Source organism: Rousettus aegyptiacus, unplaced genomic scaffold, assembly GCF_014176215.1.
Source record: "Rousettus aegyptiacus isolate mRouAeg1 unplaced genomic scaffold, mRouAeg1.p scaffold_m13_p_17, whole genome shotgun sequence".
Classification (NCBI taxonomy): Eukaryota; Metazoa; Chordata; class Mammalia; order Chiroptera; family Pteropodidae; genus Rousettus; species Rousettus aegyptiacus.
The window spans coordinates 9,269,435-9,282,404 of NW_023416292.1; the positions used below are offsets into that span (position 1 = coordinate 9,269,435).

The 12,970-nt window shown below is 37.3% G+C and overlaps 2 protein-coding genes and 1 pseudogene across 4 annotated transcripts in view; 2 read left to right on the forward strand and 1 right to left on the reverse strand.

The window, feature by feature from the left end:
- Positions 1-6,456: 6,456 nt before the first annotated feature.
- LOC118613188 lies at positions 6,457-6,575 on the reverse strand (annotated as a pseudogene).
- A 1,402-nt stretch (positions 6,576-7,977) lies between these two features.
- The window catches only part of RPS6KC1 (ribosomal protein S6 kinase C1), a 130,950-nt gene continuing 125,957 nt past the window's right edge, over positions 7,978-12,970 (forward strand). Inside the window, exon 1 of one of the 3 annotated variants that reach the window (XM_016166464.2) lies at positions 7,978-8,226. In XM_016166464.2, the coding sequence (XP_016021950.2) occupies positions 8,122-8,226 (105 nt within the window). In that variant the 5' untranslated portion in view covers positions 7,978-8,121. The remainder of the gene's footprint in view (positions 8,227-12,970) is intronic. The other 2 variants (XM_036234497.1, XM_016166465.2) reach the window with 2 other exon arrangements.
- Positions 8,411-9,877, forward strand: LOC107521607 (MICOS complex subunit MIC10-like). The gene is given in 3 exon segments (XM_036235271.1): positions 8,411-8,459; positions 9,418-9,450; positions 9,453-9,877. Coding segments are annotated over 3 exon segments (261 nt in total). The 3' UTR covers positions 9,632-9,877.

Below are 12,970 nucleotides of genomic sequence, written 5' to 3' on the forward strand. Positions count from 1 at the left end.
TGTTATAAGATTCGATACTCTAGATTCTTAGGAAACACTGTTTAAGTGGAGACCCTTCAAAGAGACAGAGTGAGGAAGAATAAAGTGGAGAGAGCAACGGGTTCAAGAGTACTGGAAGGCAGGACCACTGCTTTTACAGCTCCTGGGAGAACATGGAGTAATTTCTTGGGAAGGCTTATTTTTTTTTTTCCTTCTTATGTTAATAAGGCAATCAGATGCATTTGAAAAATACTTTTCCTTTAGTATTAATATATTCCCCTTATTTGAGATCAATATGTTCTACAAAGCTACCGCCAACACAATTAGTGAATCCTGAACCATTGCTCCTAGAGGAATACAGAGCTAGGTTCCCGTGAGCCTCTAGTCACAACACTTTAGTCACCTGATCAATACATAGCCTTGTTTTATGTTTGTTTAAAGATATTTTATTTAATATGTATTATTGATTCATCAACATTGAATTCATGGCCAATAGCACTGTAACTAATGTCTGAAGTTTATCTAATGCGTACATTTTTTCTATAAGGCACAACTTGCTTTTTATTCTCAACATCATATTTTAAGATTTACCCATATTTAGACCTCTAATTCTGGTTCATTCATTTTTCAGTGCTGTATAGTATTCCAAACACAAGCCACAATTTATTAATCCTTTTTCTGTTGATACACAATTTTTGTTTATTGGTTTTTTGCTATTTTCCTGTTATGAATATTGTATATCTCTCTGGTAATATTTGTGATATTTCTTTATATGTTCCCGAGGGTAAAATTATGGTGATACAGTCACATCTTTACTACATATTGCCAAATTACTCTTCAAAGTGGTTGTACTTCCACCATGTGTGTGTAAAAATTTCCATTGCTCCAAATACTGATTTTTATTTCTATTTCTAACGAAACTTAAAAATTTTGTGTCTATCCACTTTCTGACTTTTACTGGATTTTAATTTTTCATTAAATATTTTTGCCCATATTATTTTATTTTATTTTGTTCCCTCAAAATGAGTCTTTTAATAGTAAACTCACCAACATATCTGTAACAGTTTCTTTGCTCTTTGTTGTTTCTCCTTTTAGCAAATGTCTGTGGGTGTTAAAATCTTTTAGTTTTTCTGTCACTGATAATATCTTTATTTTGGTTTCTATCTTGAGTGATAATTTGGGGTTTGGTATAGTCTGAGGTCCATAGTTATTTTTTCATAGTACTTTTGGGATATTACTCACTGTGTGCTAACCTTTACTGCTGCTGATTAAAAGGCTGTTCTAGGTCTACATGTCATTCCTTTGCAGCTAAACTGTCCTTTCTCTTGTTAATTTTAAGATCTACATTGTATATATGGAATTGTTTTTCTTCATTCTGTTTGGCACTCTGTGTACTTTCATTCTGAAGATTAATGTTTTTTTGTTCAATTCATAAAATGCTGACTCCTGATCTGTTTGAATATTGTTTTTCCACTATCTCTATTATATTTTTCTAGAATTCCTATTAGGTCACTATTAAAGATGTTTAATTCTTTTTCCTCTTGATTACTCTTAATTACTCCTCTTCTTTCTCCTCTTTTCCTTCTCCTCAACTTCTCCTTTTTTTTTTTTTTTTTTTTTGTTGTTGTTGTTGTTTCTTTATCCAATCTCTCTATAATAAGGTATCTGGGTGAATTCTTCAGTTCTTTAAATTTACTATTTTTTCTTTAACCGAGACCAGTCTGGAGTGCATTTTGTCTAGTGAGTGCTTATTTCCCAGATCCCTAGCAGATGCTTTTGCACATCGACCTTTTTAAATATATGCTTGCTTTTACAATTCCTTGTTCTTTTTTTTTTTTACCTTTTAACTCTCTCAGAGACTACTAAAAATGCTTATTTAAAACTTATTCTCAGATTTTTCTGTTATGTTCATTTCATCTGGGATGAATTTATCTTCTCATTTTTAAATTTTGTTCGTTGCTTTTTTAAGTGTGAATTTCCTCATGTGTTTTGGAATTTTGATGTGCAGACATCCTGATAAGGAGATTTGTTTTTCTTTTCCCTCTCTCTCTGTTAACTCTGTCTTGATTGCTTCCATTACCCGACAAAGGACTCCCAGACTATAACCAGACCTTATATTGGTGGCTAAGGTCTATCTTCCAATGCCGTGGAGAGAGATCGCAAATCCAGTCTCTAAGCTACAAGACAGCTTGATCCAGGTCTTGGACATGAAACTCTGTCGCTTTTCTCCTGCTTCTCTAGGCCATGGTTCTGGAAGCAGTATTTATAGTTCTTTTCAACATTTTTTTTCATGTGTGAAGAAATTCTTGGTTTTAGCAGTGAACCTGAATCCATCTCTTCCTTTTCTTGGGAGAACTTTTGGTCTTCAGCGAGCAGGAGCAAAATTCCTGGATGGGGAGCCCCGTAGTGCTCAACTTTGGTGTTTCTGAGCCTCACTGAGGTTTATATTGGTTTTGAGCATTATAGTGTTTTTTGTTTTTATCTTGTTTCTTAATTTTTCTTGTTACATTTATCTCTCATTGCTCTGTGTAAAGCAGAGAACATCTTCAGTGCAAGAACTTATAAGATATCTCAACTGGAAATACAAATATATTGTATTATGTAATGTCCTGAAACAATTTCTTTATAAGTTCAAAATCTGTGCCTCAGGAATCATAAGGACATTGAGATTCAGTGTGGTACAGGAAATGGGAAGACTCTTGAGAGTCAAATAGACCTGGGTTTTAACACAGACCCTGACATTTGTCAGCTATGACATCGGCAAATAGATCACCTCTTTGATTGCACTTACTTCTTCTTTAAAAATGGAGATAATAGTACTATTGAAATATTGTGAGGATTAAATAAAATGATAACTGTGAAGTATCTAAGACACAGAAAAGCAGAAATGTGTTTTTTTTTTTTTGCATCAACTTTGTATGCGAAACAAACTGGAACACATATAATTGGCTAAATAAACTGATATACTGAGTAAATAATACACTTATAAAAAAAACTTTATGCAGACCCTTTGGGAAACTGTCAGAGGAAATAAAAACAAAATAAAAATATTGTAAAATTAAATAAAAAATAATATAGATTAAATATATATGGTTTCCATTTGATACTTTCAGGACTTTTAGCCAAGAATGGGTATGCTAATATATAATAGTCTATTTTGAACTATTGATATGAATTTCTCCTATTCCTCAAGAAACTTTGTATCCTTTGTTAATGAAAACCTCCCAATTAATGAAGTTACATAATCATATATGTATGTACATGATGTACATGACATTTATACATAAATATGGGGTATAAAAATTATTTTTGCCCTTTTGCTCTTAAAAACAGGATTTGGCAACATGTGGATTGCAAGGAGAAGCTAAAAAATAAAGATTAAGAATCCAAATTTAAAATGTCTCTCTACTCCCACACATACTTATACTTCACTCTCGACCTCCAAATTCTGGAAAATGTTTCTGTATAACCTACCAACTCTCACAATAAAAATATCCTAGGTTGTCATGGTGACATAGTTCTTTTCCCCTGCAGAACCTTGTAGTCTGGTGCAGTGGTTTCCTAATTCCTTATGGTTGTAGAATCTTTCCTTTTCTTCCTACTGTTTCTCAATTTTCCAGTCTAATACTACATCTCAGCCTGCCAGAGTGGTGACAAATTAAAGGTTTAATTAGGAACAAGGCAGATTTACTTAGTAGTCTTTTAATAGTAGATCAGTCTGGAAAGCTATGAAGTCCTCCATGAATATATGTTCTGTTCTGGTTCTCGAAGAAAACATTATAGCACTCAGTCCTTGCTACGATTTCTCATTTATTTCTTACCCTGTTCGGGCTGATTAAATGAAGAACTCTTGAGTCCAGGCTTTTAAAACAGTGGTGCAATGATAGGAACTTGATAGTCAGGATATAAACTTCAGGTTAGCCCTTCTCTTCCCTCTACCTCTAAATTCTTTCCTATCCCCGTTTCTAAACTCAGATCTGACAAATGATCTTGCTACCTGGCTTGGTCTGTTTTAGGGCTCCTAGAGTTGTCTTTTGGAGAAGGTATTCGAGAGCAAGTACAGGTCTCAGCAGGGGTTCCTTGGACACAGAGGGGTATGAAAAAATGGCACAGCAGAGGAAAGCATGAGAAAGCTGCATGTAAGAAAGAACAACATGCTCTTTGTGGTTGTCTATACCCATTTGAGAAGAGAAACCATGTCTTTTGTTGGTCGACACAATGAATAAATAAATGGCTATTTGGCGGTAACTTTACCTTGTATTTTGACTTTGCCCATGCCCAAACTAGACATTAGTTGGAAGCAATATATGTCCTTCATGAAGACTAACATCAAAGTGTAAGGTATGTGTTGCTCTATTCTCTTTAATGAATCTTTAGTTCATAAATAGTTATCCAGAAGTCTGGGATCCTAGAGGTCAAAAAGAGATTTAAGGGAGTCTTTGAGCTATGATGATATTTTGAAAAATCTAATAGAAATTGAAGGAAAGCCTGCAATAAGCAAAAGTTTACCAAAACCTCAAGTTTCTTTGCTTTTGACTGATAGTACATATGAGTCTAATATGGGTGAATTCGTTACTTCATTCTGGTCAGAAGCTGAGATCAGATGTCAATGACTTTGTTGACTAAGGTAAAAGAATAATTATAACTTAATATATTTACTTGGATTGGCAGGAAAAAAATCTTTAGAGCCTGAGTTCATGCATTCAGCAAATACATACCTTTTATCTTCCAGCCACTGAGACAGATACTGAGGATAGGAATACAAAGGAAGAATAGTCCCTGTAAGCCTTTAAGGAAATCACAGTATAGTGGGATAAAAACATATCAGTACTAAATTAGCCTGCATAACATTGCTAACCCCAGAATAGATGCTGTAGTTCAGATGTGGAACAGAGGCGTGGGAGCAGAGAAGAGGGAGCACCTAATTCTCCTTGACAAAGAAGATGGCGGCTGTGAAAGAGGGCTGCGGAGAGAGAGATTAGTCCTTGAGTGAGCCGATTCTTGAAGGCTAGTTTGGGGTGGTATGAGATGGGGATTTCAAAAGAAACCGATGGTTTGAAGATCTGGAGGTGAGAAATTGCCAAGTGTTTGGCCGAAATCCAGAGAAATGAGATTGAAAGGTGAGCAGGGACCAGACCTGTCATAAAAACTATGACAGAGAAATCGTGGCAACAGGATACCCTGAAGAATTGTACAGAGAAGTGACATAATGACATATGCTTTTAAATGGAAAGTTTTATTGGGACCACCACGAAGAATAGATTGGAGGCTAGGAAGACCAGGGGAGGTTTTTATTTCCTTATATTTTAAAAAAACTTATTGTGGTTCATATACACACTTAAAGTGCATAAATCTTAAATGTTTAGCTTGATAAATGTTTTCATATGTATGCAGTTATGTAACCACTAACCAGATTGTGAACTATTCCAGTGTCCCAGAGGGTCATGTGCTTCCCAGGCAATATCCATTGTATCTACCACTCCCCACCTCACATGCTATGGAGAGCCTCTATTCTGACTTCGATCACCAGAGATTAGTTTTAATTGTTCTTGACTTTATATAAGTGGAATCATAGAGTATGTAGATTTACATCTGGCTTCTTATATTCAACATTATGTAAGATTCATCCTTGTTGATGAGTATAGCAGTTCATTCTTTTTAGTTGTATATATTCCATTATGATTTTATACCACATTTAACTTATTCATGTTACTGCTGATTGACACTTGGGTTTTGTCAAATTTTTGGACCTTATGAATAATAGTGCTTAGAACTTTCTTAGGTGTCTTTTTTTTATTGGATACATCCACTCACTTTTCTTAAGTGTATATCCAGAAGTGAAATTGTTATTATCAGAAATGTTAGTCATTCTGGTACCATGGTTTGTTAGGTGGACTTTTGGAACATTTTCATTTTGGGGCTTTATTATGAATAAGGCTGCTATAAGCATTCACATATAGATCCTGTTGGGTAAAGGAATGATGTTGTTGGGACATCTGGTAAGTAAGTGTATGTTCTTAAGAAATTGCCGAACCGTTTCCCGTTATGGCTATATCATTTTGAATTCTCATTGGCAGTCTATGAAAGTTCCAGTTGCTCCTGTCCTTGTCAACATCAGGTAGTGTCAGTTTTTAAATTTTTAGCCATTGTCGTAATTCTAAAGTGATATATTATTGTACTTTTTTCACCACCACTATCTAATCACCAGTTCAGTAGTTTTACTTGCTATTCAAATGTTCTCTCTCTTTTTTTTTCTTTTTGAGCCAGTTTTGGTTTTGGCTTCAGCCAGTTTAGACATGCTTTCCTTTAGCTCTTTGAACATATTTATAACAGCTTATTTAAAGTTTTTGTCCAGTAAATACCAACATTTGGGATTTCTCATGGACATGTTTTAATTGATTTTTTTCCCCCATGTATGGGCCATACTTTCTTGTTTTTTAGGATGCCTCATAATTTTTAAAAATTATTTATTATTTATGCCTACAGCACCTGGTCTTCCTAGGTGGTCTCCCATCCAAGTACTAACCAGGCCCGACCCTGCCTAGCTTCCGAGATCAGATGGAATTGGGCTTGTTCAGGGTGGCATGGCCATAGACCATGGACTGTGGCTACACTGGGGTGTGAACCCAGGACCTTCTGCATGTAAAGCAGATGTGCTAACAGCTATACTATGGAACCACATACATAATATTTTGCTGAAAACTGGACATTTTGAATATTATTACAACTCTTGAAATCAAATTCTCTTCTCTTCCCAGAGTTCACTGTTACTATTTGGATAATTCCTACCTTTCTTTCAAGATTTATCCATAGTTTCCCCTCTATCAGAAAACCTTAGCTAATCTTTCATTCTGAATTAGATGTGCTCTATAGCTCTCCATATATACATATGTCATGGTACTTGTCACGATATACTTTAATTGTCTTGTTTTTTCCTACTGGATGGCATTAGAGAGCAGGAACTCTTTAAGTCCAGTGCCTAATTAAATGATGTCTGGCACATAGTAGATGAATTCCAGTTTAATGAATGAATGATAATTTTAGGCATATGTAGGCTGAGAAGAAGGAACCAGTGGTGAGGAAGAGATTACAGGTAGAGAAAGCAGATATTGATGAAACAATGTCTGCCGAAGAGCGTTTAGGTGCAGAGATGGAGTGATTAGTCTTAAAAATGCGGAAGGACTATGTCTGCACCTCACATGGGAATAGAAATGTGAGAAGATGGAGGGATTGTTACTAAGGGCTCCTTCTTTTTTCCCCTGTGAAGAAATGGGGGCTAGGTGCAAACAGTAGGCAGGCAAGACCAAGAGGAATGGAGGATTGAAGAAAATGGCAAAGACTTAGAATGACTGTTATGGGGAATGAGAAAGAATCCTGTGATCAGGAATGGTAAAGGAGTTACCAAGAAGTGGATAAGCAATCAATTGAAACGGGAAACTCTTATCTTCATAGTAGCTTTGAGAGGTTGTTTGACATTTTTTTTCTCCCCATCTCGACTCAGGGTCCCACTTTTGGAATCTGAGGGGATGAATTTTAAGATTGATGTAGTGTTGGGGCTTGCTGTGGAGGTAGAAAGACAGGAGCACAGATGGATGGGATTAGAAAGAAGGGTTATGTCTGTGAGAGTTCAGATGTTGTATTTAAAATGATAGACCGCAAGTAGGGAAGGAAAGAAGATGCTTGGCAAGGGTATCTTTCCATCCCTTTACAACTCCAAATAAGTGTGTACAAGGGCTGGGCAGTGGTGTGGAGGACCAAGCTCTCACCAGTGTGTAGTGACCACTACGACTGTCACGAAATACAGAAGTGAGGGAGCTAATGCACAAGAAGACTTAGTGGAGATGTCTCGGTTCTCCGAAGTAAGGAGAGCGGCGGTGCAACCACCTGGTGCATGCTGACTCGCAAAGCCCAGGGCTGGATGCTGGTCAGAATATAAATGAAGTCTCCGTCCTGCAGGATGCGCGATGCGGCCTGACCAGGAAGCTTCTCTGCCGACCCGGAAGTAGAGCTGTGCGCCGGCGGCGCAGCGGTGGAGCCGCCACACCTTCGGCGCTCTGCCTCCTCTTGGGGATCCCGGAGAGCTGCGGCGCCGGGTTGCCCTAATGGTCCCCGGCAGGCGGCGGCGGCAGAGGTGGCGGGAGGATGACCTCTCCCCGGGAGCGGGGTGCCGACCTGGCCCGTTTCTACACTGTCACCGAGCCCCAGCGACACCCGAGGGGTTACACGGTGTATAAGGTCACCGCCCGGGTGAGTGCCGGTGTCGGGCGGGGGTAGGAACCTGAACTGGAACTTGAGGGGCTCGGGTGGGGACCCTGTGGTGGAGGTACCTGACCACGGGTCACAGCCGAGGGTGGGACTGGGTGGGCCTCCTGCCGGTGTATAGGTCGGACGTGGGGACTTCAGGAAGGCGGGGGTGGGGACTGAATGTAGGATGCGCGAGACTCCACTGGAGAAGGTTGGGGTACTGTCCCCATTCCAAGGTGGGGCAGAGATTGATGGTTTTCAATTGATGACTCAGCCCCCATCCCATTTGGACTTTCTGTTCTGTGGCTGAGATTTGCAGAAGTGGTTTTGCTTGTTTCCAAGGTAGAATACAGGTTAAAGAAATAATTTATGTGTTATTTATGTAATAGATGATATCTCTTTTCTCGGTTATTTTTACAGCATCAGGTTTGCGCTGAGGCAGGCAGATTCTAGAGAAGGATGTCAGCTCTGGGCCACCAGCCTAGGACTGTTTTCTGTCTGTCTTTTTTGCTTTCGAGTAGGAGACATGAGAAATTCTGTTGAAGGTGTCTTGTGTGAGTTGTCTTGAGGGCATATTTAAAAATTGTGAGTCTTCTTTATATCAATTAACCGGTCCAGTTTTTAGTACCTACTTGTTTGTTTTTCATTGCCCTTGCTCCTTTTTAGGAGAGTTTGCATCTCCCTTCTTGGAAAATAAGAATAATAAGATTAAATAAGTCTATATGTATATAATGTATGTACGAGTATGTATGTGTATTAGGCATGTTGTACATATCACCCAATTTAATCTTCATCTTGATGAGGAAACAGGTTCAAGGAAGTTTTGTAACTTGCTGAATTTTACATTGCAAGGCAGAAGCACGTCTGGGATTTGAGGCCACTTCTGCTTAACTCCAAATTATATAAAAAGTTAAGAATTGACTTTATTACTATTATTAATTGTTAAAAAAGACAGGTGTAGATAGTAATAAATAATACAGTATACATTTGGAGGATGTAGTAAATTATGTGTGCTAGAGAGTTCAGCAATTAGCCCTTGAGAAGAAACTTACAGGTTAAGTAGATTTAGAGAAGCAGAATTTTGGTCAAGGTTTATGGAAATTGTGCAAAGTTAAGCCAAACATGAGAAGATGTGATGAACAGGTTTGTTTAAAGAGTTAGACCGGGGACAGCTGGATCTTCGGGTGGGGTAAGTGTCGGAATTAGAGATCGGCAGGAAGTGGGATCGGTGAAGATAAGTACTAGTTTTGGATTATGACTTGTTTTCTCACTTACCTTCTTTAAAAGAAGAATGTGGTGGCCATTAGCCTTTGTTTCTGGCATGGGGCTGGGAATGGCCTACTCACACTGTCAGTATGATTTCCAGTCACAATATCTTCTACAATATGTCAAAGAACAGGAGCAGTGACTTACACCTGAGAACATCCCAGTGGGAGGAAAGGAGAAATCATGTTTATTCCTCAGGAATACTCAAGGGCCCTGGAGTAAGCTGACGTTCTTCTGTACCAATTTTATCAGCAGTGCTTTAAACTTCAGCACACTGTTTATGTATTTGAAACCCAGTCTGTTTCTCGTTTTGTGTTTTCTCTCTGGAATTTGCAAGGAGGTGGTCTTAAAAGAAATAAACAAAAATAGGCAAAAAAAAAAAAAAAAAGAGAGAGAGAGACCAGGCCTGGCTATTGCAGAGGGCTGTAGTGAGACTAGAGGGCAATTTGCTACTCCCTATTTTGCAGGTTGTTATGTAGGTGTAGTGTTTTAGGTTGTGTAAGAAAATTTTTCAAAATTAAGGGGCACTTATGCCACTTTCGAAAGCTTTGTAATCATTGGGCCCTTCAAAAAGCTAGACTTAGTTTCTTAACACAATTAATGGAATTAGAACAGTTTTTAACATACATAATGTTTCCCTCATAGCACCTTGTTCATCCCTTATTATAACATTTGCCACAGTTTTGCTGTATTATCTGTTTATAGGTGTGTATCTCTAGTAGATTTAGAACAAGTGTCTATCATTGGTATTTATTTCCTTTTATAATACCTAAGGCAGGGGTGGATGGCACATAGTGTCTGAAAAACATTGTTGGATGTTTTCCTCTCCATTCTAGGCAACATGCCCAATAATAAACATTTAGTTCCAGGCACTAAGTGGTATGAGGAATACAGGCTGAAAAAAGTATGGACCTTTCTTTCAAGGATACTCGTCATAGAAGAGAGTATAAGACAGAAAGTGCCATAGGACTAGAGAAAAGAGCTGTGGGATTTCAGAAGACAGAGATTGCTTCTGGTGCCAGGGATCGGGGAACATGTACCTATTAAGATAGGTGTGAAAGATGGGAAGAATCCAGACAGGTGGGATAAAAGGAGAGGGCACCATACATGAGAGGGTATATAGAGGGGAGAGAACCCCTAAAGGCTTGAAGGTATACATGTGTGTGGAACTTGAATAGGAAACACCAAGTATGATAATTACTTGTATTCTTACTTTACAGAAGAAAAGGTTAACCCAATTTGGATCTTAAATATCTTTTCTTAAGCTGTGAACTGCTTACTAAACTTTTTATGACAGCAAGAATTGGAACATAAAGTGGCACATTGCATTAGAACTAACCAAATCCATATAAAATGCATGCTATGTATTACTGTAGTTATATGAACTTGAAAATTGCTTCACTGCCTTTTTTTCTTTGTAAATGTTTATGTCCTTATTTATTGCTTATGTTACAGATTTTAAGTTTAAGGTTTGAGGGTCAGTATAGATATATACTTAAAAATAACTGTGCTTAATATCATAAAGCAAGTAAAATATTGTTTTTTTAAGACTTAAGGAGAAAAACATCTTTCCTCAGGAGAATTAACCAGGTAAATAGTACTCTCCTGAGAGAACTTCATGATACAAATTAGGAGACTTCTCTGTGTCTCCTACTAGTGACTTACTTTTAGCTTTAAGGAATAATCTCTATATTCTTGATCCTTGCAGAGTTCTTTATGGAGGAGTATGGAGGAGTAGAATTAGAATCATTGAAAGTACCATTGTTGTTACATTTTGGGTAACATAGGAGCTCATTCTTCTTAAATATCCTTTATACTTTTTTTTTTTTTTTTCTCCCTCCACAGTTCTCTGGAACCTGGCAGGTTTAGATAACCCTGTGGCCAAGTTACAAGCTTATTGAACTCTGTGTTCCTTATTAATTTTCATTTAGAATAAGTACCTCTATTCAGAATTGGAAAATTCTTTTGTAGGTTTCCTATGAGTCTTCAGTTGAAGGCTCCAGGGATATTAAAGAACCAATGGCAGTTTTGGTTGTTTTATAACTCTGAGTTTACAAAATTTCATATTGTTATGTAGATTTCTCAACATTAGGTCAATGGTAATTCTTGCCTTTATTCTTGCCATGAGTGTGGAAAGCAAAAGGTATGCCTTTATTTAAAAGACAGTGTTGCCTTAACATTGGTTTTATTTACGTACAATAAAATTCACCAATTTTAAGTGTACAGTTTGATGATTTTGGACAGATATATACACACACGTATGTATGTGTGTGTGTGTGTATAGTTGTATAACCACCACCACAGTTTTCCCATATTCCTTTGTGGTCAGCCCCCTCTTCACTCCCTGTCCCTAGACAACCACTGGTTAGCTTTCTGTGTTAGAGTAGGTTGTATTTTCTAGAGTTTCATATAATTGAAAAAATTTTTTTTTGATCTGGCTTCTTTAACTCAGCATAATAATTTGAGATTAATCTTGTTGCATGTTTTTATTACACTCTTTTATTTCTGACCAGAATTCCATTGTATGGTTATACCACAATTAATTCACCCATTGATGGATAGTTAGGTTGTTTTCAGTTTTTGGCTATTATGAATACAGCTATTAGGAACATTTGTATGCAAGTCTTTGGCCATGTGTTTTCATTTCTCTTAATAGCACATAGCCTTGTTTACTGTAGCTTTATACTAAATCTTGAAATCATGTAGTCTAAGTCCTCTAACTTTTTCTTTTTGGCTATTCTAGATTGTTTACATTTTCACATAAAGTTTAGAATCATCAAGTTCTGTAAACATGCCTACCTAGGTTTTGATTGAGATGCATAGAAAATGTTGCTCAATTTCAGAGTTGTGTCTTAACAATAGAGTCTTCTGATCCATAAACATATATCTTCCATCTATTCAGCTCTTCATTTTTCTGAGCAATGTTTTTCAGATTTCATTGTGCAGGTCTTACACATATTTAAAGTAATTCAGGTTTGTTTTGAAAGTATGAAAATACAGAAGTCCTCATTTTGCATAGCTAATACTTGTTGAGTTATAATAGTAAACACTTATATGGTGCTTTCTATGAGTCAAGCACTGTTCTAAGCACTTTATGTTTTTCACTGCAATCCAGTGAGTAGGTGCTGTTATTTTTCTTACATTATCAATGAGGAAATTAAGGCACAGGGAGATTAAGTAACTTGCCAAGGATCACATAGCTAGCAAGTGGTAAAGTCTAGATTTGAACCCAGATTGCCTGGCCCCAGTCATAGTGCTTTTAATGGTAGTGCTATGCTGCTGAATACCTATATTATTTCATTAGATGATGTGGGTGTTACACAGGGACACCTGTTTATTCCCATGGGGTCTTACTATAGTTTGGCAAAAGGGATGGATATATGGGCAATACAATGACTATGATGATGTGAACAAAGGGGAATGAGTGGAAGAAGTACTCAGCTTGACACTTCTCTCCCTTACAGTATTTCTTCTTAGCCCC